At 49.0% G+C, this 21,095-nt stretch overlaps 1 protein-coding gene across 8 annotated transcripts in view; it reads left to right on the top strand.

Annotated features, from left to right (window-relative positions):
* Nucleotides 1–21,095, top strand: part of KLHDC4 (kelch domain containing 4) — a 62,762-nt gene that overhangs the window by 21,739 nt on the left and 19,928 nt on the right. For all 8 annotated transcript variants that reach the window (XR_012428669.1, XR_012428668.1, XR_012428670.1 and 5 more), the window contains 2 exons: nucleotides 10,391–10,483; nucleotides 16,132–16,291. Coding sequence is in view for 5 of the 8 variants with exons in the window: in XM_074026631.1 (XP_073882732.1) it covers nucleotides 10,391–10,483; nucleotides 16,132–16,291 (253 nt within the window). In the remaining 3 variants the exon portion in view is untranslated. The remainder of the gene's footprint in view (nucleotides 1–10,390; nucleotides 10,484–16,131; nucleotides 16,292–21,095) is intronic.

Raw genomic sequence — 21,095 nt, 5'->3', positions numbered from 1 at the left:
TGACTGGTCAGGCTCTGAGTGCTGTGTGACCAGATCGTCATGGGCTAGTGTAGCTGGGAATGGTACAGGGGACTGAAGGGCGCAGGCGGCCTGTTGATTTCACGGGCTGGGCTGTGGTGTGTGCTGAGAGAGGACTACTCTGGCTGTTTTGCCTGTCATTTTTTTTTAATTGACCTAAAAGGAAAGGTCAGGAGATTCAGCTGCAGTGAAGACGGTTTTTGCCCTTTCTGGGGAAGATTGCTCTGGCAGGCCTCGTGTGGGAATCCCCATGGGGTGGGTGTATGTCTTTTGAGAAGTCCAGGAAGAGCTCGTCAGGAGGCGGAATAGACGTGCCTGCCGCGACGCAGCCCTGCACTGCGCTTTCGTTTTTTAGTGAATATGTTTTACTTCTGTGGGGGAGTTAGTTTTTCAGCTGAGGGACTGAAGTTGGGGGGAATTAAGTATTGGTAGAGGCACACGGAGTCTGAATTCAGTATCTGGAGTAGTCAGTCTCTTCTTTGTCTTTTTTTTTTTTTTTTTTTTTGAGACGGAGTCTTGCTCTGTGCCCCAGGCTGGAGTGCAGTGGCGCGATCTCGGCTCACTGCAAGCTCCGCCCCCCCGGGTTCACGCCATTCTCCTGCCTCAGCCTCCCGAGTAGCTGGGACTACAGGCGCCTGCCACCTCGCCCGGCTAATTTTCTTGTATTTTTAGTAGAGACGGGGTTTCACCGTGTTAGCCAGGATGGTCTCGATCTCCTGACCTCGTGATCCGCCCGTCTCGGCCTCCCAAAGTGCTAGGATTACAGGCTTGAGCCACCGCGCCCGGCCTCTTCTTTGTCTTTTAAGGGTTTTCTTGTAGGAAGGCAGAATAGATTCCCTCCTGTTACCTGGTCATTTTTAACAGTGATGCATATTTTGGGATGCTGATAATCTGATTTGAGTCGGGTTAATGTATAGTAGTGGTCCCCACCCTTTTCAGCACCAGGGACTGGTTTCATGGACGACGATTTTTCCCCCGATGGTGGGTGGCGGGGGGATGGTTTTGGGATGAAACTGTTCCACCTCAGATCATCAGGCCTTAGATTCTCCTAAGGAGCTCACAACCCAGCTCTTGCAACCTGGATCCATCGCGTTGCAGCTCACAATAGGGTTCGCACTCCTGTGAGGGTCTAATGCTGCTGCTGATTTGACAGGAGATGGGGCTCAGCCTGTGATGCCTGCTGACCCTCCTCACCTCCTGCTGTGCGGCCTGGTTCCTCACAGACCATGGACCTCAAACTGGCAAGCAGCAGGGTGCCTTGGCCTCCTGTCTGGGCGAGCACTTGCTGGGTGCCCTCTCCTGCCTGTTGGTTGGTTGGTTGATTGGTGAGTGTTTTTGTAGCACATTGGATGACGAGTGGATACTTCTTTTTTTTTTTTTTAGTAGAGACGGGTTTCACCTCCTTAGCCAGGATAGCCAGGATGGTCTCGATCACCTGACCTGGTGATCCACCCCTCTCGGCCTCCCGCAGTGCTGTGATTACAGGCTTGAGCCACTGCTTCCGGCCGAGTGGATACTTCTTAACAGTCTCTCATCGTCTTCTCCATTCTAGCAACAGACAGGGTGTCATGTGGATACTTTGTAACAGTCTCTCATCTCCATTCTAGCAGCAGACATATACTTGACGTCATAATGGTTTGGAAATGAGGGGGAAGATAGCAGTGCTGATGTCAAGACCAAAACTCAGGCGCGTGAGCATCCCGCCTCATTGGACGGCTGTGTGTGGCCCTCGCAGCTATTTTGAGATCTCTTCAGTCTCTCCTTTGAGTGGGAGTTGCCTGCAAAGCTGCCCCGATCCGACTTTGCAGCATAGATCTCCGTACTAACCGCTTCTTATTTTTGTTTCTGCGTGTTTTAAGTGTGTGCGCGCTCATGTGAGTTTGAAGGGAGTTCAATGCAAAGGCAGGAGCTGTGCCCAGGGCAGTGGTGTTAATCATGGAGGGCGTGGGAAGGGCTGGGAAGAGGAGGGGTTGTAAGACTCCCCTTTTCCCTCCCATGTAAACAGATGCTGGTGACTGAAAGTCTGCAGTTCTTGGCAAGAGTGACTGGACACTGTGAAACACTAAAAACGCCAGTATCTGGTGTTTGCAGAGCATTTTCTTTTAACGAAGGTGTGTCATGGTGGAGATGGGTCACAGCTGGGGGTGCAGGCAGCTGCCAGGAAGGCGGGAGTCACACCCCCTGTGCTGGGCTGGAAGGCAGAGAGACCCTGTTGCCCAGTCTGGCCTGGATCCTCCCAGCATCAGGCTCTGGAGCAGGAGGGGAGGTGGCTGCTCCTGGGAACCCCCCAAAGTAGGGTTTCCCTTCTCCTCACCCCCACAACCTGTCAATCTCCCATTGTGCTGCGCAGCCCGGGGCCTCTGGGAAAGGGAGCAGAGCCGGAGCGGGCGGTCCCCCTCAGGACGCACACATGTCGGGTGGGAGCGCTGGAGCTCTCGTTTGCCTCCTCAGTCACGGTGGGCCTGCCCTGCCTGCTGAGCTTGCGGGCTTGAATATTCACAGCTTGGTTAGGTCGGCCTGCCACACATGACAGCCAGCGTTTCTCCAGGCGCTCGCCACCTTCTCTTTCTGTCCCCTGGAGGAGGTGCAGGGGGTTGGGGGAGATTTGTCTGAGCCAGTGCCCTCTGAGGGATCATCTGTGATTCACAAACCACAGATGGAGGCCAGGCCACTTCGGGACCCCGCCCCATAGGTGTTTCTTAACAGCTTTTTCTGAGATGTGATTCGTATACCATCAAATCACCCTTTCAAATGTATAATTTAGTGGTTTTTAGCATATTCACAGAATTGTGCAACCAACACCGTGATCTAAATTTAGAGTGTTTTTGTCTCCCAAAAAGGAACCCCATCTTTCCTAGCAGTCACCCCACCATCCCCCATCCCTGCCGTCTGCGTCTGTAGATCTGCCTATTCTGGGCATTTCACAAAAGCGGAGTCAAAACACGTGGCCTCTGTGAGGGGCTCTTCTTTCCGCATGGTGCTGTCAGGACGTGTCCTGCTGTTGCGGGCGTCAGCGCTTCACTCCTGTGGCTATATGAGGTGCTGGTGTGTGGATGGATGAGGTGCTGGTGTGTGGGTGGATGAGGGGCTGGTGTGTGGGTGGATGAGGTGCTGGTGTGTGGGTGGGTGAGGGGCTGGTGTGTGGGTGGGTGAGGGGCTGGTGTGTGGGTGGGTGAGGGGCTGGTGTGTGGATGAGGGGCTGATGTGTGGATGGACCACGTTTTGTTTTTCTGTTCTCTGTTGGGCACTTGGTTTCCACTTTTCTGCTATTGCAGTGTTGCTGTGAATGTTCCTGGGCAGTGCATGCATCTTTGTGTGCACCGGAGCACTTGGGAGATGATTGATACTGTTTGGTTGAATGAAGATATAGATGTGATGCGCATGAATGTGTGTGCACATGTGTGTGAACGCGCGTGTGTGTGCGTGCAAGCATGAGCACTCTTTCCTCCTGATGTGAGGAAGGGGTCATCATTTGGTCCTCAGCTAAAGCTGCATCTGAGTGAAAGTCAATTTCCTGGAGAAGGCTCCTGGGCAGGATGATTCTGTTATTTTACGATTCTGTAGTGAAGGACAGCAACGAGTTAGCTAATAGTGACTGGCCTCTGAGAGTCGCAGGCATGAAGTACAGGTCACCACAGGAATGGACAGGCCCTGCTCTACCCTCTGGGCATGGGCGTGGGCGTAGGCAGGTTGGGTTACATGGTCTGAAGCTCTGACTCGCCGGAACCACCTGGGTTCTATCAACAGCAAACAGTAGGAGCTCATGAAGGCAGAAACTGCCCTGCTGGAAAGCCGGGGTGTGTATAGATTCCCCGTTGTGCAGTTTGCTGATGAATGATCATTTGTATCTGTGATAGGACGGAGGCGAGACCCATGTGTACTTAAAGAGACTGGGCTGGGCACGGGCTCATGCCTGTAATCCCAGCACTTTGGGAGGCCAAGGCGGGCAGATCACCTGAGGTCAGGAGTTCAAGACCAGCTTGGCCAACATGGTGAAATGTCATGTCTACAAACATACAAAAAAAAAAAATTAGCTAGGCATGATGGCGGGTGCTTGTAATCCCAGCTACTCCGGAGGCTGAGGCAGAAGAATCGTTTGAACCTGGGAGGCAGAGGTAGCAGTGAGCTAAGATCATGCCATTGCACTCCAGCCTGGGTGACAGAACGAGACTGTCTCAAAAAAAAAAAAAAAAAAAGAGAGACTGATTTGTAGAGAAACCGGGAAGGTGAGCTGGAGTGCAGTGGTGTGATCTCGGCTCACTGCAACCTCTGCCTCCTGAGTTCAAGTGATTCTCCCTCCTTAGCTTCCCGAGTAGCTGGCATTACAGGTATGCATCACCATGCCTGGCTAATTTTTTGTATTTTTAGTAGAGTCGGGGTTTCACCATGTTGGCCAGGCTGGTCTTGAACTCCTGACCTCAAGTGATCTGGCTGCCTCGGCCTCCCAAAGTGCTGGGATTACAGTCGTGAGCCATCGCACTTGGCCTAGGATAGATGGTTTTTGACCCATAAGTTTATATTGGTGCTGAGGCCTCTAACTTCATTTGGTGTAATTTAGTGTCTTAATCAGTGTTGACAGCCAGAACACCTTGGTTCAAATTCTGGCTGTGCCACAGACTGTTTTCGTGGGTTTCTTGACTTGTGGGTCTTGATTTTCTTTCTGTTTTTTTTTTTTGAGACAGAATTTTCGCTCTTGTCATCCAGGCTGGAGTGCAGTGGTGCCATCTCGGCTCACTGCAGCCCCTGCCTCCCGAGTTCAAGCCATTCTCCTGCCTCAGCCTCCCGAGTAGCTGGGATTACAGTTGCCTACCACCATACCTGGCTAATTTTGTAGTTTTAATAGAGGCAGAGTTTCACCATGTTGGCCAGGCTGGTCTTGAACTCCTGACCTCAGGTGATTCACCTGCCTCGGCCTCCCAAAGTACTGGGATTACAGGTATGAGCCACCGCGTCCGGCCGATTTTCTTATCTGTGAAATGAGAATAAAGGTAATGTCTGCACCACGAGTTTGCTGTGAGGATAAATGCACATAAAAGGACTGTGCCTGGCGTAGAATAAACAGAAATTGTGGTTTTTCTATGAGTGGTAGTCATTAAGATGAGACAAGGGTGCGGTTTTTAGGCTACCTGAATTCTGGAGACGGCTACTAATCATGCCACACAACGTGATTAAGTCTTTACTATGCCATCATTTATTACTTGATGGACTTGATACTTGGAAAAGCAGGGTGAAATTCCAAAGGCATGTGTTTGAAATGAAAGGGGAGATGCATGCACACGGCTCCCCCCTGGCTGCACTGTGACTGCTCTTGAAAGACAGGGGTTCTCTAGTCTGAGGATGAGCCACTAGACTGAGTTTCCTGTTGGCTCAGCCCCTGTGACCCGGACTCTCAGGGATCCGGCAGGAATTGCTCCTTTGCTCGGCAGCTGTCTCAAGGCGCCTGTGCGGCAGTGGTCCTGCTGTTGGGCTGCTTCACGACGTTTTTGTCCACAACGCACTGTGCATACAGTGGTGGTCCGCTGAGATGATCAGACTGTGTTTTTACTTCCTTTTTTGTGCTGAGACATATACTTGCCGTTGTGTTACAGTGGCCTCAAGTCTCTGGGACAGTACCATGGTGTCCAAGTTTGTAGCCTGGAAGCAGTGGGCTCTCCCGACAGCCCTGGTGTGTGGTAGGCTGTGCCTTCCAGGAGTGTGTGTGTGCACTCGGACAGCACAGTGACAAGGTCGCCTAACGATGTGTTGTTTCCCAGACCTGTCTCTGTCATTAAGCAGTGCGTGACTGCATGTTGTACAATTTTGTAAGGTGTAGACTAACATGTAGAGAAGCGTTTGCGTAGAGTGCTTAATTCTGATTATACCCTAAGCATGTAGAGTTACCTGGTGTGTATCTGTTTTCTGTAAATGTCACGGCAGTGGCCCAGTCGAGGGGCCTGGTGGTGACACTGCCTGGCAGCTCGCCCTGCTTGGAGCTCCATCCTGCATGCAGCTCCTGAGTCTCGAGGCAGCTGCCCCCACGACATTCCCCTGTATTTTGTGCTGTCCATAGGCCTCTGACTGAGGAGGACATGTGGATTTTTTAAGACTCCATATTTAGGAATGATAGCAGTTGAAAAGCCTGTTGGGGATTCAAATATAAATGGGCTTTTTAAAGTAGCTTTATTTTTCTAAAGAGGGACGTGGAATCTTTTTATAGAAAAATTTTCCCTTTTTAGGTAGAAAGCACAGTGATACTTGGCTACTGCCACAAAAAGTTAATTGAGTCCTTTGTGTCAGCCAGAGGATGAGACTCTGGTGGGATTCCCATGCAGGCAGCAGCAGGAGGCCCTGCCCCAGCACGGTTAGGGCAGCCGGGGGCACCCCTCAGCGACGGGGCTGCTGCAGGCCCCAGGCCTGTGTTCCTTTGCTGGATGGGGATGGCAGTGGCAGCACTCGGTTCTCCTGTTTTTTTTTGAAGCGGACTTGGATGCACACACACTGGTTTAGTTTTATTTTTGAGACGGAGTCTTGCTGTGTCGCCCAGGCTGGAGTGCAGTGGCTTGATCTCTGCTCACTGCAAGCTCTGTCTCCCAGGTTCACGCCAGTCTCCTGCCTCAGCCTCCCGCCACCTTGCCCAGCTAATTTTTTGTATTGTTACTAGAGACGAGGTTTCAGTACTGGTTTAGATTTGGAGGAAGGTCTGATCCTCAGATTGTTCTTATAAAGTAATGCATCAGGAAATTCGTCAGGAGGGGCGTTCGTTTCTTGCTCCGTATGTGTGGGGTTTTCTTCTCAATTGACTGGTGTAGTATGTTTGCTGGATGGCCGTGTCCCTGGGGTGCCCAGCCCGGAGGGGATGGAGCTGCTTTGGAGTCTCTGGAACTGTGAAGTGAGGCCAGCTTGCTGGACTCTAGAGAAACTTAGTGAGCTGAGATCCTGCTAGGTGTCAGTATGTGAGGGGCCACCCCAAAGGCTCTTGCCAGCTCCAGGTTGGATTAGTAGAATTGGTGTCTAGCAAAAGGTACTGACTGCTTCTGGTTGACATTCCATGGATGGGTGTGGTGGTCATTCTGAGTGATACATTAAAAGGGATGCTGATATGATGGAGGATGCTAGAGGAGAGAAGCTGGTGGGACCCTGCGTTTGAACAGTGAGAACCGAATTCATTCCAGCTTGGGGCAAGCAAGGATCCCTAGCAGTCACCCTGACGATGCAGTGAATTCTGTCTCTGAAGTCCAATAAACTTGGATGAGATCACTCAAGCTTCCTTTTACATTTGAGATTCCATGTCTTGATGTGTTTTCTTTGTGTGTGTGTGGTTTTTTTTTTTTTTTTTTTTTTTTTTTTTTTTTTTGAGATGAAGTCTTGTTCTCGCCCAGACTGGAGTGCAGTGGCTCATTCTCAGCTCATTGCAGCCTCCGCCTCCCAGGTTCAAGCGATTCTCCTGCCTCAGCCTCCTGAGTAGCTGGGATTACAGGCGCCTGCACCCGGCTAATTACTGTATTTTTAGTAGAGACAGGGTTTCACCATGTTGTAAGGCTGCGGCTGCTCTTGAACTCTTGACCTTGTGATCGCCCACCTTGGCCTCCCAAAGTGCTGGGATTACAGGCGTGAGCCACTGTGCCCGGCCATCTTGATATGTTTTTTAGGGTACCTGCCCATTGGTGGGCTTTTACATAAAACCCTGTAAGTGGGTTTTGGGGACAGTTGTGTAACATGCACAAAAAATAAATGGAGGAAGAATGCATTACCTAAATAGGCACTGACTTGTGTGATTGAAGCTGTAACCATCCTTTGCAGCCCAGAGTCGCTGTGACCTGTGTGGAGAGGGAGGAGGTCCAGGTGGAGAGCGGGTGTGAAAGCCACAGAGGATCCCAGGGAGGAGTGGATTCCTAAGTAGGAGGTGAGGCGGGTCATCAGTGAGGATCCCAGGGAGTGGCTGTAGTGACTGTGCCCACCAACCCTCCTTAAGGCCCTGCCCTGGTACTTGTGGCTTTAGGAGATTTCCTGGGTAGTCCCAGCACGCACAGCTTGTTCGGGCCGATGTTGCAGCCCAGAGCCATTCCTGTGTGCCCGGCCTCCTCTGTGCCTGGGCGCCCTGCACATCCGCGGCAGGCGTAAGCACCTCTGCGAGCTTTCTGAGCACCTGCTCGCCAGCGCCTCCTCCCCACCCCTCTCTGTTTCATTGCTCCTCTCTCTGGTTGTGACAGTTGTGCCTGTTCACTGGAGGACTGCTGGGAGATGCAGGAAAGAATCAAGATGAGAAAACCACTGAGAACCCTCCATGTAGAAGCTGGGATAGGATTTGCTTTGCACCTGCCTTTTCACTTATAGAAGCTGGGATAGGATTTGCTTTGCACCTGCCTTTTCACCTACTGCGACATGCAGTATTATAAAGAATCTGACTCTTAAACATCTTTGTCAAGTTGATAGAACAAAATGGTATCTCTGCTTTATTTGAAATTATTTGATTACTAGGGAGGTTGATTATAGTTTTGTTTTTATTATTTGTATATATTTTTAAGGTTTTAAATTTGATTTTTGTATTTTTTTAATGCCATGTATTTTTATATCAGTTTTATTGAGGCATGATTACATTAAAATTCAATAAAATGCACATGTACACTTAGATGAGTGTTAAGAAATATGCACACTTGGCCGGGCATGGTGGCTCACGCCTGTCATCCCAGCACTTCGGGTGGCCGAGGCGGGCAGATCACCTAAGGTCAGGAGTTTGAGACCAGCCGGACCAATATGATGAAACCCTGTATCTACTAAAAATACAAGAATTAGCCGGTCGTGGTGGCAGGCAGCTGTAATCCCAGCTACTTGGGAGGCTGAGACAGGAGAATTGCTTGAACCCAGGAGGCAGAGGTTGCAGTGAGCCGAGATTGCCGCCACTGCACTCCAGCCTGGGCAACAAGAATGAAACTCTGTCTCAAAAAAAAAAAAAAAGAAAGAAATATGCATACTTATGTAATTCCCACCACGGTCAAGATGTGGCCCCGTCTCACCACCCCAGAGAGCTGTAGTTGGTTCTCTCCCAGCCCCTGCCCCGGGCAGCCACCCTGGGCCAAAGACGGATCTCGCCTTTAAAACGCTCATGTGCATGGAGTCCAGCAGAACCTGCTTTCTATGTTTTTAAGATTCATGCACATTGCTGTGTGCATCAGTAAACGATTCCTTTTTTCTGAGAAGTCCTCCCCCATGTGGGGAGCACCACACGCTGAGGGACAGCTGGGCTGCTGGCGGTGACACTTACCAGAGCATCTGTAAACATGTGCACGTCCGTCTGTGCGGACCGGTGTTTTCCTTTCTCTTGAGTAAATGTCTAGCGTCAGATTGCTAAGCTGTGCGCTAAGTTTATGTTTCACATGACAAGAAACAGTCCCTGTGGTTTCACTGTCTTAGATTCTCACCGGTGGTTTCACTGTCTTACGTTCTCACTGGTGCCATGGCTCCAGCTGCCCCGTGTCCTTGCCAGCACTTGATATTGTCTTGATCTCAGGTGCCCAGCCACGTGTGGTTGGAGGTCACTGTGGACTTGGCATGTGTTTTCCCTGACCACTCATGATGTTGGGCATCTTTTCCTTTTTTCAATGGCCATTTTCCATCTTTTTTTCCTTCATTTTTCTAACGAACTTTCTGATCAAATTTTTTGCCTGTATTTTTATGGAGTCATTTATCTTACTATTAAGATAGAATTCTGGGCCGGGCAGTGGCTCATGCCTGTAATCTCAGCACTTTGGGAGGCCGAGGCGAGCAGATCACCTGAGGTCAGGAGTACGAGACCAGTCTGGCTAACATGGCGAAACCGCATCTCTACTAGAAATACAAAAAAGTCAGCCGAGTGTGGTGCTGCATGCCTGTAATCCCAGCTACCTGGGAGGCTGAGGCAGGAGAACCACTTGAACCCGGGAGGCAGAGGTTGTGGTGAGCCGAGATCTGGCCACTGCATTCCAGCCTGGGCGACAGAGGGAGACTCCATCTTAAAAAAAAAAAAAGATAGATTCTGGATACAAGTCATTTGTCAGTCATATGTTTTAAAATATTTCTCCCCGTCTGTCGCTTGCCTTTTTATTTTCTGATGGTGTATTTTTGAAGTTTTTTATTTTGGCAGAGTCCAGTTTATAATATCCTACCTAGGAAATCTTTATGCAGTCCAAGGTCTTGGAGGCGGTCTCCTGCTTTATTCTTGATGTTTGAGCATAGCTAGCTGGGCTCTTAGCAGGATGGTTTGGTAGCTCGTGGATCAGATTAAATGGTATTTAATTTGTGAACACTAAGTGCTCACAAAACAGAAATCAGTGTAAAAATTGGGTTTTGTTTGTTGTTTTTAGAGCAACCAGAAATTAAGGAAGTTGATGGTGTCTTTTTGTTTCTTTCATTTTAGATCAACAGGGGGTCCTTCGGGTCGGAGTGGACATCGGATGGTGGCCTGGAAGAGACAGTTGATCCTTTTTGGTGGCTTCCATGAGAGTACACGGTTGGTACCAAGAATGGAAAAATCTTTCTCCCCTGAAGCATTAAGGAATGGGCTTTTTATGGGAAGAACATTCTGAATACATAAGACGCACTCATCCTCCCAAATCCAGCTTCACGGGACTGTGGCTTGGGCAGCCACACAGGACCTTGCCCTCCAAAGGGCCTCACACCGGCTTCATGCTGTATTCCTATTGAAATTCGTAACCATTGTTGAACAAGGGACCCCACATTTTAATTTTACACCAGGCCCTGCAAATGATGTGGCTAGTTGTATCTAAAATGGGGTTTTGGCTGGGCACGGTGCCTCACGCCTGTAATCCCAGCACTTTGGGAGGCTGAGGCGGGTGGATCACTTGCGGTCAGGAGTTCGAAACCAACCTGGCCAACATAGTGAAACCTTGTCTCTACTAAAAATACAAAAACTGGCCAGGCATGGTGGCAGGGGCCTGTAATCTCAGCTGTTCAGGAGGCTGAGGCAGGAGAATCACTTGAACCCAGGAGATGGAAGTTGCAGTGAGTTGAGATCGTGCCACTGCACTCCAGCCTGGGTGACAAAGAGATTTTGTTTGGGGAAAAAAAAAATAAATAAAATGGGATTCTCAAACATTCGCCTGATTCAGAATACCCTGGAGGGCTGGTTAGAGTGCTGATCGCAGCTCTGACTCAGAGGCCTGGAGTGAGGCCCAAGAATCTGCGTTTTAACAAGCTCCCGGGTGATGCTGATGTTGCTGGCCAGGGGACCTCACTTTGAGAGCCACGGGTCTGGGATCACTTCAAAACACTCCTGTCCGGGAGAGCAGCGGCAGCACACCCTCCACAGCGATGCCAGAAGAGGAGGCCTGTACTTCTCTTCTGATGTCACATGGATGTTTGTGTAGCCGGCATGGCTGCCCAGGGTGAGCTGCCGGCTCTCTCATTGTTTTAGGCCTGTCATCTGCTCGCATACCTTCTTGAGCTTCCTTAGTTCAGTCTAGAAAAGCAAGACACGGGGAGCTGGTTGTGCCTGTTTCTGTCCTAAGCACAGTAGCGTTCTAGGTGAAGTGTCGCAGACTCTGTGATCCTGGTGAAGGCTATCTTTGAAGGGCTTTCTGCTGGCCTTGTGGTGTCAGAGACAGTGGCTGTCTTTATCCCCGGGGTCTCGTTTGAAGCTCTCTTTCTCTACTGGTCCCTTTGGAAACAGCATTGCAACTGATTGTGACGGTGCCAGTCACAGCTTTGTTACATTGTGAGTCCAGTTGCATGCTCTGGTGATTCTTGGTCCGTGGTGATAAGTCTGTACAGCTTCCCAAAGTGGTGGGATTACAGGTGTGAGCCACCGCACCCGGCCAGGTTTCAGATTTTCTTCACTGATACATTCTCATTAATTCTGTGAATTGAGGGGAAAAGGAATCCAAATTCTTAAATACTTTGCAAGGGGGAAAATTTTGAAAATGTAATTCAAACTAAAAAATATTTAAGGCTGGGCACGGTGGCTCACACTTGTAATCCCAGCACTTTGGGAGCCTGAGGTGGACGGATCACTTGAGGCCAAAAGTTCGAGACCAGCCTGGCCAACATGGCGAAAACTCATCTCTACTTCAAACAAATTAGCCAGGTGTGGTGGTGCGCACCTGTAATCCCAGGCACTCGGGAGACTGAGGCAAGAGAATTGCTTGAACCAGGGAGGCGGAGGTTGAAGTGAGCCAACTGCACAAGTTGCACCACTGCACTCCAGCCTGGGCAACACAATGAGACTCTGTCTCAAAAAAAAAAAAAAAAAAAAAAAAAATGTATCTTAGTCCATTTTGTGTGGCTGTAACAGAATACCTGAGACTAGTTAATTTCAAAAAAAGAGGTTTAGCTTTATACCAGCCCACTCTCAGGAACTAATGCCATGCTGCAAGAATGAAATCAGAACAGCGCCCAGCCACTCACGAGAGATCGTCTCCTGAACCACACCCCTCTCCCAGCCCCTCCCAGCACTGCCGCCCCCTGACACACACCCCTCTCCCAGCACTGCCGCCCCGACACACACCCCTCTCCCAGCACTGCTGCCCCGACACACACCCCTCTCCCAGCCCCTCCCAGCATTGCCGCCCCCTGACACACACCCCTCTCCCAGCCCCTCCCAGCATTGCCGCCCCGACACACACCCCTCTCCCAGCACTGCCGCGCCGACACACACCCCTCTCCTAGCCCCTCCCAGCATTGCCGCCCCGACACACACCCCTCTCCCAGCCCCTCCCAGCATTGCCGCGCCGACACACACCCCTCTCCCAGCCCCTCCCAGCATTGCCGCCCCGACACACACCCCTCTCCCAGCACTGCCGCCCCGACACACACTCCTCTCCCAGCACTGCCGCCCCGACACACACTCCTCTCCCAGCCCCCTCCCAGCACTGCCGCCCCCTGACACACACCCCTCTCCCAGCCCCCTCCCAGCACTGCCGCCCCGACACACACTCCTCTCCCAGCCCCCTCCCAGCACTGCCGCCCCCTGACACACACCCCTCCCAGCCCCTCTCACAGCGCTGCCATTCTGGGGATCACATTTCAGCATGAGTTTTGGTGGGGACAAACTCAAACCATAACAAGTAATGGTTTTGTGTCCTTGAAGGAGTTGGTTGGATGCAACAGTGCTGTAATTTTGTATGGTTTTTTTAAAAGTTTTTTAAACTTTTTTTTTAAACTTTTTTAAACTTTTTTTTTTTTTTTTTTTAAACTTTTTTAAAAAAGTGTTTTTACACTCAATCTGTTCAAGACCAAGCTGTCACTAGCAGGTCATCATCTCACATTAAAGATGAGGAAGTCAAGGTAACTAATAAGTAGTTGAATAAGTAGTCGAATAATAAATAGTCAAATAATAAGCAGTCGAATAAGAAGTAGTCAAATAAGTAGTTGAATAATAGTCGAATAATAAGTAGTCAAATAAGTAGGCAAATAGTTGAATAATAAGTTGAATAATTTGTTGAATGAATAATACATAGTTGGATAATAAGTGGTTGGATAGTAAGTAGTTAATAAAAAGTTGAATAATAAGTAGTTAAATGAATAACAAGTAGTTGAACTGCTGGTTTTCAGTGGGTCCCATTCCCTGCCCCAGCTGGCTCTGACTTCCTGTACCAGGTGACTGACTGGTTGCTTACTGCCATTTTGGAGAAGAGAGCCTGGGCCAGTTAAAAAAAATTTTATATGACTACATGTAGTCATTTATGTTCATTCTTTTTTTTTTTTTGAGACAGAGTCTCGTTCTGTTGCCCAGACTGGAGTGCAGTGGTGCGATCTCGGCTCACTGCAACCTCTGCCTCCCGGGTTCAAGCAATTGTTTTGCCTCAGCCTCAGTAGTTGGGACTACAGGTGTGCACCACCATGCCCAGCTAATTTTTATATTTTTAGTAGAGACAGGGTTTCACTATGTTGGCCAGTTTGGTCTCAAACTCCTGACCTTGTGGTCCACACACCTCGGCCTCCCAAAGTGCTGGGATTATAGGCGTGAGCCACTGCGCCCAGCCTTGTGTTCATTCTTAAAATTTATTTTAAAACAATTGTCAGAATGCAGACATGGGATTCATGAACTTGTCAGAGCATTAATCCATCACCTACTATGTGTAGGACAGTGAGATTGTACAGCCCCTTCCTCCTTTGAATTTACAAGTTATAAATCAAATCATAATTCATGTTTGTTTTAAGTTGCAACCACTTTAAAATCAGAACTTTGTTCAAAGCTATTGTTATCTCGTTTAAAATTATTTAGATGCCAACTTTGAGTTTTCCTTAAACACTATTCTGCATTTATAGAGAAAATATTCTGTATTTGTCTTATGTGCAAAGTAGAATCTTTGTACTGAAAATCTGCAACGTGAAATCAGAAAAAACAGTGGTCTGTAGCAGTCTTCTAAAGACTACAAGCTTCCACATTTCCACATTCCTCAGATTCTACTTATGTTAAGAGCTATGGTCCTGCAAAGGGTGTGGTCAGAGTTGCAGTCAGCAAGTTCAGGTTATCTTTTCTTTCTTCTTTTTTTGAGACGGAATCTCACTTTGTCACCCAGGCTTGAGTGCAGTGGCGCGATCTCAGCTCACTGCAGCCTCCGCCTCCCAGGTTCAAACTATTCTCATGCCTCAGCCTCCTGAGTAGCTGGGATTATAGGCACCTGCCCTCATGCCTGGCTAATTTTTTGTGTTTTTAGTAAAGAGGAGGTTTCACCATATTGGCCAGGCTGGTTTTGAACTCCTGGTCTCAAGTGATCCACCTGCCTCAGACTACCAAAGTGTTGGGATTACAGGCGTCAGCCACTGCACCCAGCCTGTTCTGTTTATCTTAAGACCAGGTGTGGCAGCTGGTGCTGGGTAGACGCCCTGTGACTTTTCCTGCTTCACACAAAACAGGAACAAACAGAAAACTGGGCAGTGGAGGCTTGGGCTAGAGCTATTTGCTCTTCCATGCTTTCCTTAAAAAATCGGTTTAGCTCTCCTTTTTGAGTAGCTGGAGAGCAGCCTCTTACCCTTTCACAATTATTCTGTCAAAGTTCCACATTAGGACGGGACGCTCTGGGTGTGCCTCTGAGTCTCCCCATGCCTGCAGCAAAGCTGCCACTTCCCTGTTCGGCCCAGTCTGTGTGCTGGGTCCGGCAGGCACTGAGCAGGGTAGGGCTGCGGGGCCTCCTTGCCACACTGTGATCTCTGGGTCCAGCAGGCACTGAGCAGGGCAGGGCTGTGGGGCCTCCTTGCCACGCTGTGATCTCGGGCAGAGGATCGGTTTCTGTGGTCTTCAGTTTCCTGGAGCGCCCAGTCCCTTCGCTCACGCCTCCAGTCCACTCTGGGGCCTTACCGCACTTCCTGCCAGGCTGTTCACCGCTCCGTTCTGATCATTCTGTTAGAGGTGTCATTCATTGCTGCCCTTACAGTTGCACACCTAGTAACCTAATGGAATTATTTGTGATTGTGTTAACTGTAAGAAAATGCAGTATGACTTTCAGATTGAATTCTTCTTCCTCTGTGGGCCAGCATTATTTCCGGTTTTCAAATGCAAACTCACACGTGCTTGTGGTCCTTTCAAATAAATTCAAACTTGAATTAAACAGGTGACTTGGTAAAAATGTTGCGCTGTCTCCAGGTAGATTGCGTCAAGATTGAGTTTGAGGAGACCTGGCTGGTGTCTCTGGCTTGTTGCAGGGAAAGCGCCCATGTTTCTGTGTTGATTGTTGTGTTGGTGTGAGAGCAGAGGAGAGAAATGGTTTGTGTTTTTTCCCAAATAGTAGAAAATTTGGCCGTGCGCGGTGGCTCAAGCCTGTAATCCCAGCACTTTGGGAGGCCGAGACGGGCGGATCACGAGGTCAGGAGATCGAGACCATCCTGGGTAACACAGTGAAACCCCGTCTCTACTAAAAATACAAAAACTTAGCCGGGCGAGGTGGCAGGCGCCTGTAGTCCCAGCTACTCGGGAGGCTGAGGCAGGAGAATGGCGTGAACCCGGGAGGCAGAGCTTGCAGTGAGCTGAGATCCGGCCACTGCACTCCAGCCTGGGTGACAGAGCGAGACTCCGTCTCAAAAAAAAAAAAAAAAAAAGTAGAAAATTTACCTTTAATTTAAATCAGGTTCAGTTTTTAATGTCAGGGCTTTTCCCAGTGTTACGGACCCTGACAGTTGGTGTTACTTCGTTCTAACCAGGGATTACATCTACTACAATGATGTGTACGCCTTTAATCTGGACACCTTCACGTGGAGCAAGCTGTCCCCGTCAGGCACGGGGCCCACACCCAGATCAGGCTGCCAGATGTCCGTCACTCCCCAGGGCGGCATCGTCATCTACGGGGGCTACTCGAAACAGGTAAGGCGCGGGGTGGGGAAACAGGTAAGGTCCGCGTGGGGAAACAGGTAAGGTCCGCGTGGGGAAACAGGTAAGGCGCGGGTTGGAGAAACAGGTAAGGCGCGGGTTGGGGAAACAGGTAAGGCGCGGGTTGGGGAAACAGGTAAGGCGCGGGTTGGGGAAACAGGTAAGGCGCGGGTTGGGGAAACAGGTAAGGCGCGGGTTGGGGAAACAGGTAAGGCGCGGGTTGGGGAAACAGGTAAGGCGCGGGTTGGGGAAACAGGTAAGGCGCGGGTTGGGGAAACAGGTAAGGCGCGGGTTGGGGAAACAGGTAAGGCGCGGGTTGGGGAAACAGGTAAGGCACAGGATAGGGAGACAGGTAAGGCGCGGGGTGGGGAGAGAGGCACTACTGTCTGTGATCTCTTCAGTTTCATGAACGTTGAAACTTTCACATGGGATTACTCTGGTTTAATATAAACAATTCTAATATAAACAGTTCTTTATGTTGAATTAGAAGTAGAGATAGTGTTAATCGGCTCCACCGTGAACTTGGTGCGACTGTTGGGGCTGTGTTCTGTTCTCTACACCCCTCCGCAGTGCAGTGTGAGCGATTCTGTGTTCTGAGGGTCTCCTTCCTGCACCGCGGGTGCTCACTGCTGTGTAGTATTCCCTGTGGAATGAAATTCTCCTCGCTCCTGTTAACGGGCTTGTTTCTTCTGTAGCCTGAGAGCAGTGCTGGCAGGAATGTTCGCGCCCGCACCGGAGCCTCCTGCTGGTGGAGTGTGTGCTCCGCACATGTGCTGGCATCTCCCGCTCGTGGAGCGTGTGCTCCTCACACGTTCATTGCTGCTTCATGCTGAGGTGTTCCATTATGTGACTGTCCCACAGTTGGTGGTTCTGTTTTTCATCGGTGGACACCCGGGCTGTTTCCATTCTTCAGAAGACACAGCCTTTGGAAGCAGCTGTGACTAAAGCTGCTCTGAGCATGTCCATACGAATCTTTTGAGTGGCTACATGCGTTGGTTTATCTTGGGTAAGTGGCTGGTTCCACTTGTGCTGGAAATGTCGGGGAGTTCCGGTTGCTCCCTGTTCTTACCAGCCCTGATGGCGTCAGTCTTTCCATTTTTAGCTATTCTGGTGGATGGGTGGTACCTCATGTTTTAATTCACATTTCTCCATGACTGCTGGTGTTGGGCGCTTTTCATGAGCTTATCTTCCCTGAAGTGTGTGTTCACGTCGTCTGCTGTTTTTAATGGGCTGTATTTTTGTTAGTGAGTTGCAGAAGGTGACATTCTGGATACCTGTCCTTTTCAGGTGTGTGGACCCTTGCAGTAGTGGCATGGCTAGTCACCTTCTGAAGTGTTTGTTGATAAGTAGAAGCTTTGAGTTTTGATAAAATATAATTTATTACGTTTTTCTTTTGTGATTATTGCTGTCTGTGATACAGGAAGACCTTGTTTACCTCCAGTAACAAAGATTTTCTTATATTTTTTCTCTAAAAATTACATGGTTTTACAGTTAGTCCTGTGATCTACCTTGGACTAATTCTCAAGAGTAGCACGAGGTGGGTATTGAGGCTCATCTGTTTCCCCCGTATAGATACTCATCTCAGCATCATCTGTTGAAAAGGCTTTTTAGGCCGGGGACAGTGGCTCACGCCTGTAATGCTAGCACTTTGGAAGGCCGAGGTGGATGGATCACTTGAGGTCAGGAGTTCGAGATCAGCCTGGGCAACATGGTGAAACCCTGTCTCTACTAAAAAATACAAAAATTAGCCGGGCGTGGTGGGGCGTGTCTGTAATCCCAGCTACTCAGGAGGCTGAGGTAGGAGAATCACTTGAACCCGGGAGGTGGAGGTTGCAGTGAGCCAAGATTGTGCTACTATGTTCCAGCCTGGGCAATAGAGCAAGACTCTGTCTCAAAAAAAAAAAAAAAAAAAAAAAAAAAGCTTTTTATTCTCCGTTGAATACCTTAGGAACCTTTGTTGAAAATCACATGCCTGTGGGAACATAGGTCTGTTTCTCCGTTCGGATCCACGTCCGTCCTGACGCCAGTGTCCCACCAGCCTCGTTTTTACGCCTTTCTAGTAACTCCTGAAATACAAGTCATTCAGCTGCTGCTTTTTCAAAGTCGTTTTGACTATTCTAGCTTCTTAACATTTCTGTATACATTTTAGCATGAGCTTATTAATTTCTACCAAAAAGGGGGCAAAAAGCCTTTTCAGAAGCCTGCTGGGAATCTGATTAGAGTTGTTTTAGATCTGTAGATGAATCTGGGGGAGATTTGATGTCTTTGAGTCTTCCAGTTCTTGAACATGGATTCCCTCTCAATTTATTTTGGTTTGCTTTAATTTCTTTCTTTTTTTTTTTTTTTTTTGAGAGAAGGTCTCACTCTTTCACCCAGGCTGGAGTGCAGTGGCACAATCACGGCTCACTGCAGTCTCTACCTGGGCTCAAGTGATCTCCCGCCTCAGCCCCACAAATAGCTGGGACCATCATGCCCAGCTAATTTTTGTGTTTTTTTGGTAGAGATAGGATTTTGCCACGTCATCCAGACTAGTCTCGAACTACTGGGCTCAAGCAGTTTGCCCACCTCAGCCTCCCAGAGTGCTGGGATTACAGGCATAAGCCGCCGCACCCGGCCAGATTCCTTTACTCTCTTTCAGCAGTGTGTTTTTATTTCTCAGTGTAAAGGACTTATATATATTTTATTAAATTTATGTTTATTGATGTGAGTGGAATTCTTGAAATTATACTTTCCGATTATTTCCCGCTAGTGTATAAAAACACATTTTAGGCCAGGCACGGTGGCTCACGCCTGTAATCCCAGCATCCCAGTGCTTTGGGAGGCCAAGGCTGCGGATCATGAGGGCAGGAGATCGAGACCATCCTGGCCAACACGGTGAAACCCTGCCTCTACTAAAAATACCAAAAAAAAAAGAAAAAGAAAAAAAAGCTGGGCATGGTGGCACGCACCTGTGGTCCCAGCTTCTCTGGAGGCTGAAGCAGGAGAGTAGCTTGAACCCAGGAGGCAGACGTTGCAGTGAGCCGAGATCATGCCACTGCACTCCAGCCTGGGCGACAGAAGCGAGACTCCGTCTCAAAAAAAACCCAAAAAAACCCAAAATTAGTTGGGGGTGGTGGCACATGCCTGTAATCCCAGCCACTTGGGGGACTGAGGCAGGAGAATCACTTGAACCCCGGAGGTGGAAGTTGTGGTGAGCTGAGATTGCACCATTGCACTCCAGCCTGGGCAACGAGAGTGAAACTCTGTCTCAAAAAAAAAAAACAAACCACATTTTGTGTTTTTTTTTATATTCACCTTGCATTTTGTGATCATGCTGAATTCACTTATTTTTACTAGTTTCAGATTCATTAAGATTATGAAAGCAATCGTAATAGCGCAAATGGGGCAGTTTTACTTACTCCTTTCTTATCGTTGTGCCTTTCATTTCTTCATCTTGTCTTCCTGCAGTAGCTGGGACTCTAGCAGTGTTGAATGGAGGTGTGCAGAGTGAGATTGCCGGGGCTGTTCTGTCTTTGGAGGGAGGCGCCTAGCCACCCACCGCCAGGACCACCGGCTGTGGCTGCTTCCCAGATGTCCTTTAAGTTCTGTTCTGTTCTTCTATGAATTTCTATTATGAATGAGTGCATAGATTTTGTTAAATCCATTTATTGATTGTATGGTTTTTCTCTTTTGTTCAGTTTTTTAAAACTGTTTTAATTACATTTTACAAGTTTTATCAATGAATTTAAAATATTTTCTCATTTCCCTTGTGGCTTCATTGAACTGTGGATTACTTCAGAGCGCGTTGTTTAATTTCAAGTCATTGAGATTTTCCACAGTCTTATTGGTCGTGACTTCTGCTTATTCCATGGTGACTAGAAAACGTATTGTTTGTGAATTCAGAATGGCATTTCTGCCTGTTGCCAGGATGTTGAGATGCAGCAGCTTTCTGTGTGTTGAGCCTGCCGTCTGCAGCCTGAATGATGGCCAGTTATTCTGTGAGGTTATTCATCTGTGGTCAGTTACTCATCTGTGAGGTGCTTTGAGGTTTCTGTCTCGGTGATCGTGGCATTTGCAAGTGTGTTTCTTCCCCTCCGGTCCTCACATTTGTTCCTTCTTCCTGTCCGCTATGCTGTGTTCAGTGTCCTGAGATGGGGTCTTCCCTGTACACTGTGAAGAAAGGCTGGCCCAATATTTCTGGGCTGATTTGTGAGCAGAGCTCCCTAAAGGAAGACAGCTGAACTCCGCCAGAGTCCACCTAGGTCTTTCTGAGTGGACGTGTCCTCCAGCCTGTGATTGCGAGACCACGGACAGCATCCCGTGCCTCAGTTTCCCTCTGTGTGTTGCAAGTGGAGATGTGGCTCTAAACCCCCTTCTTCCCTATAGTCCTTCCCACCAGGGGATTTGCTTTCTTGCAGCTGTAGAAAAATGGTCTTTGCTTTTTAATTTCATCTGCAAAACGCAGAAAAAGTCGAATGCTTATTTGGTGCACATCAAGTCTTATTTTAGATGGTCAAGTTTAGGATTTTGGGATGTGTTACTGAGTGTTTCTTCATAAAGTGTGGGACTTGGGGTTTCTGTAAGCTTTACATTTCATCCCTGCTTGGCCAAGAGTGCAGCTGAGAGGACCAAGTGAGTACTGACTGCCCTAGAGCAGGGCAGTGCCTTGGGTTGCTGGACCCAGACAGACCCGCGAAGAGGGAGGCACGGCGTGGGCTGGGACCAAGGGGAGAGGGGAAGGAGATGGTTAGGGTGAGTTTTCGAACAAGGACATGTTTATAAGCAAAGGAGCAGGGATGGAAACGTGCAGAGTACGTCT

This window comes from Macaca fascicularis, chromosome 20, assembly GCF_037993035.2.
Source record: "Macaca fascicularis isolate 582-1 chromosome 20, T2T-MFA8v1.1".
Classification (NCBI taxonomy): Eukaryota; Metazoa; Chordata; class Mammalia; order Primates; family Cercopithecidae; genus Macaca; species Macaca fascicularis.
This window is presented reverse-complemented; position numbering and strand designations above follow the sequence as displayed.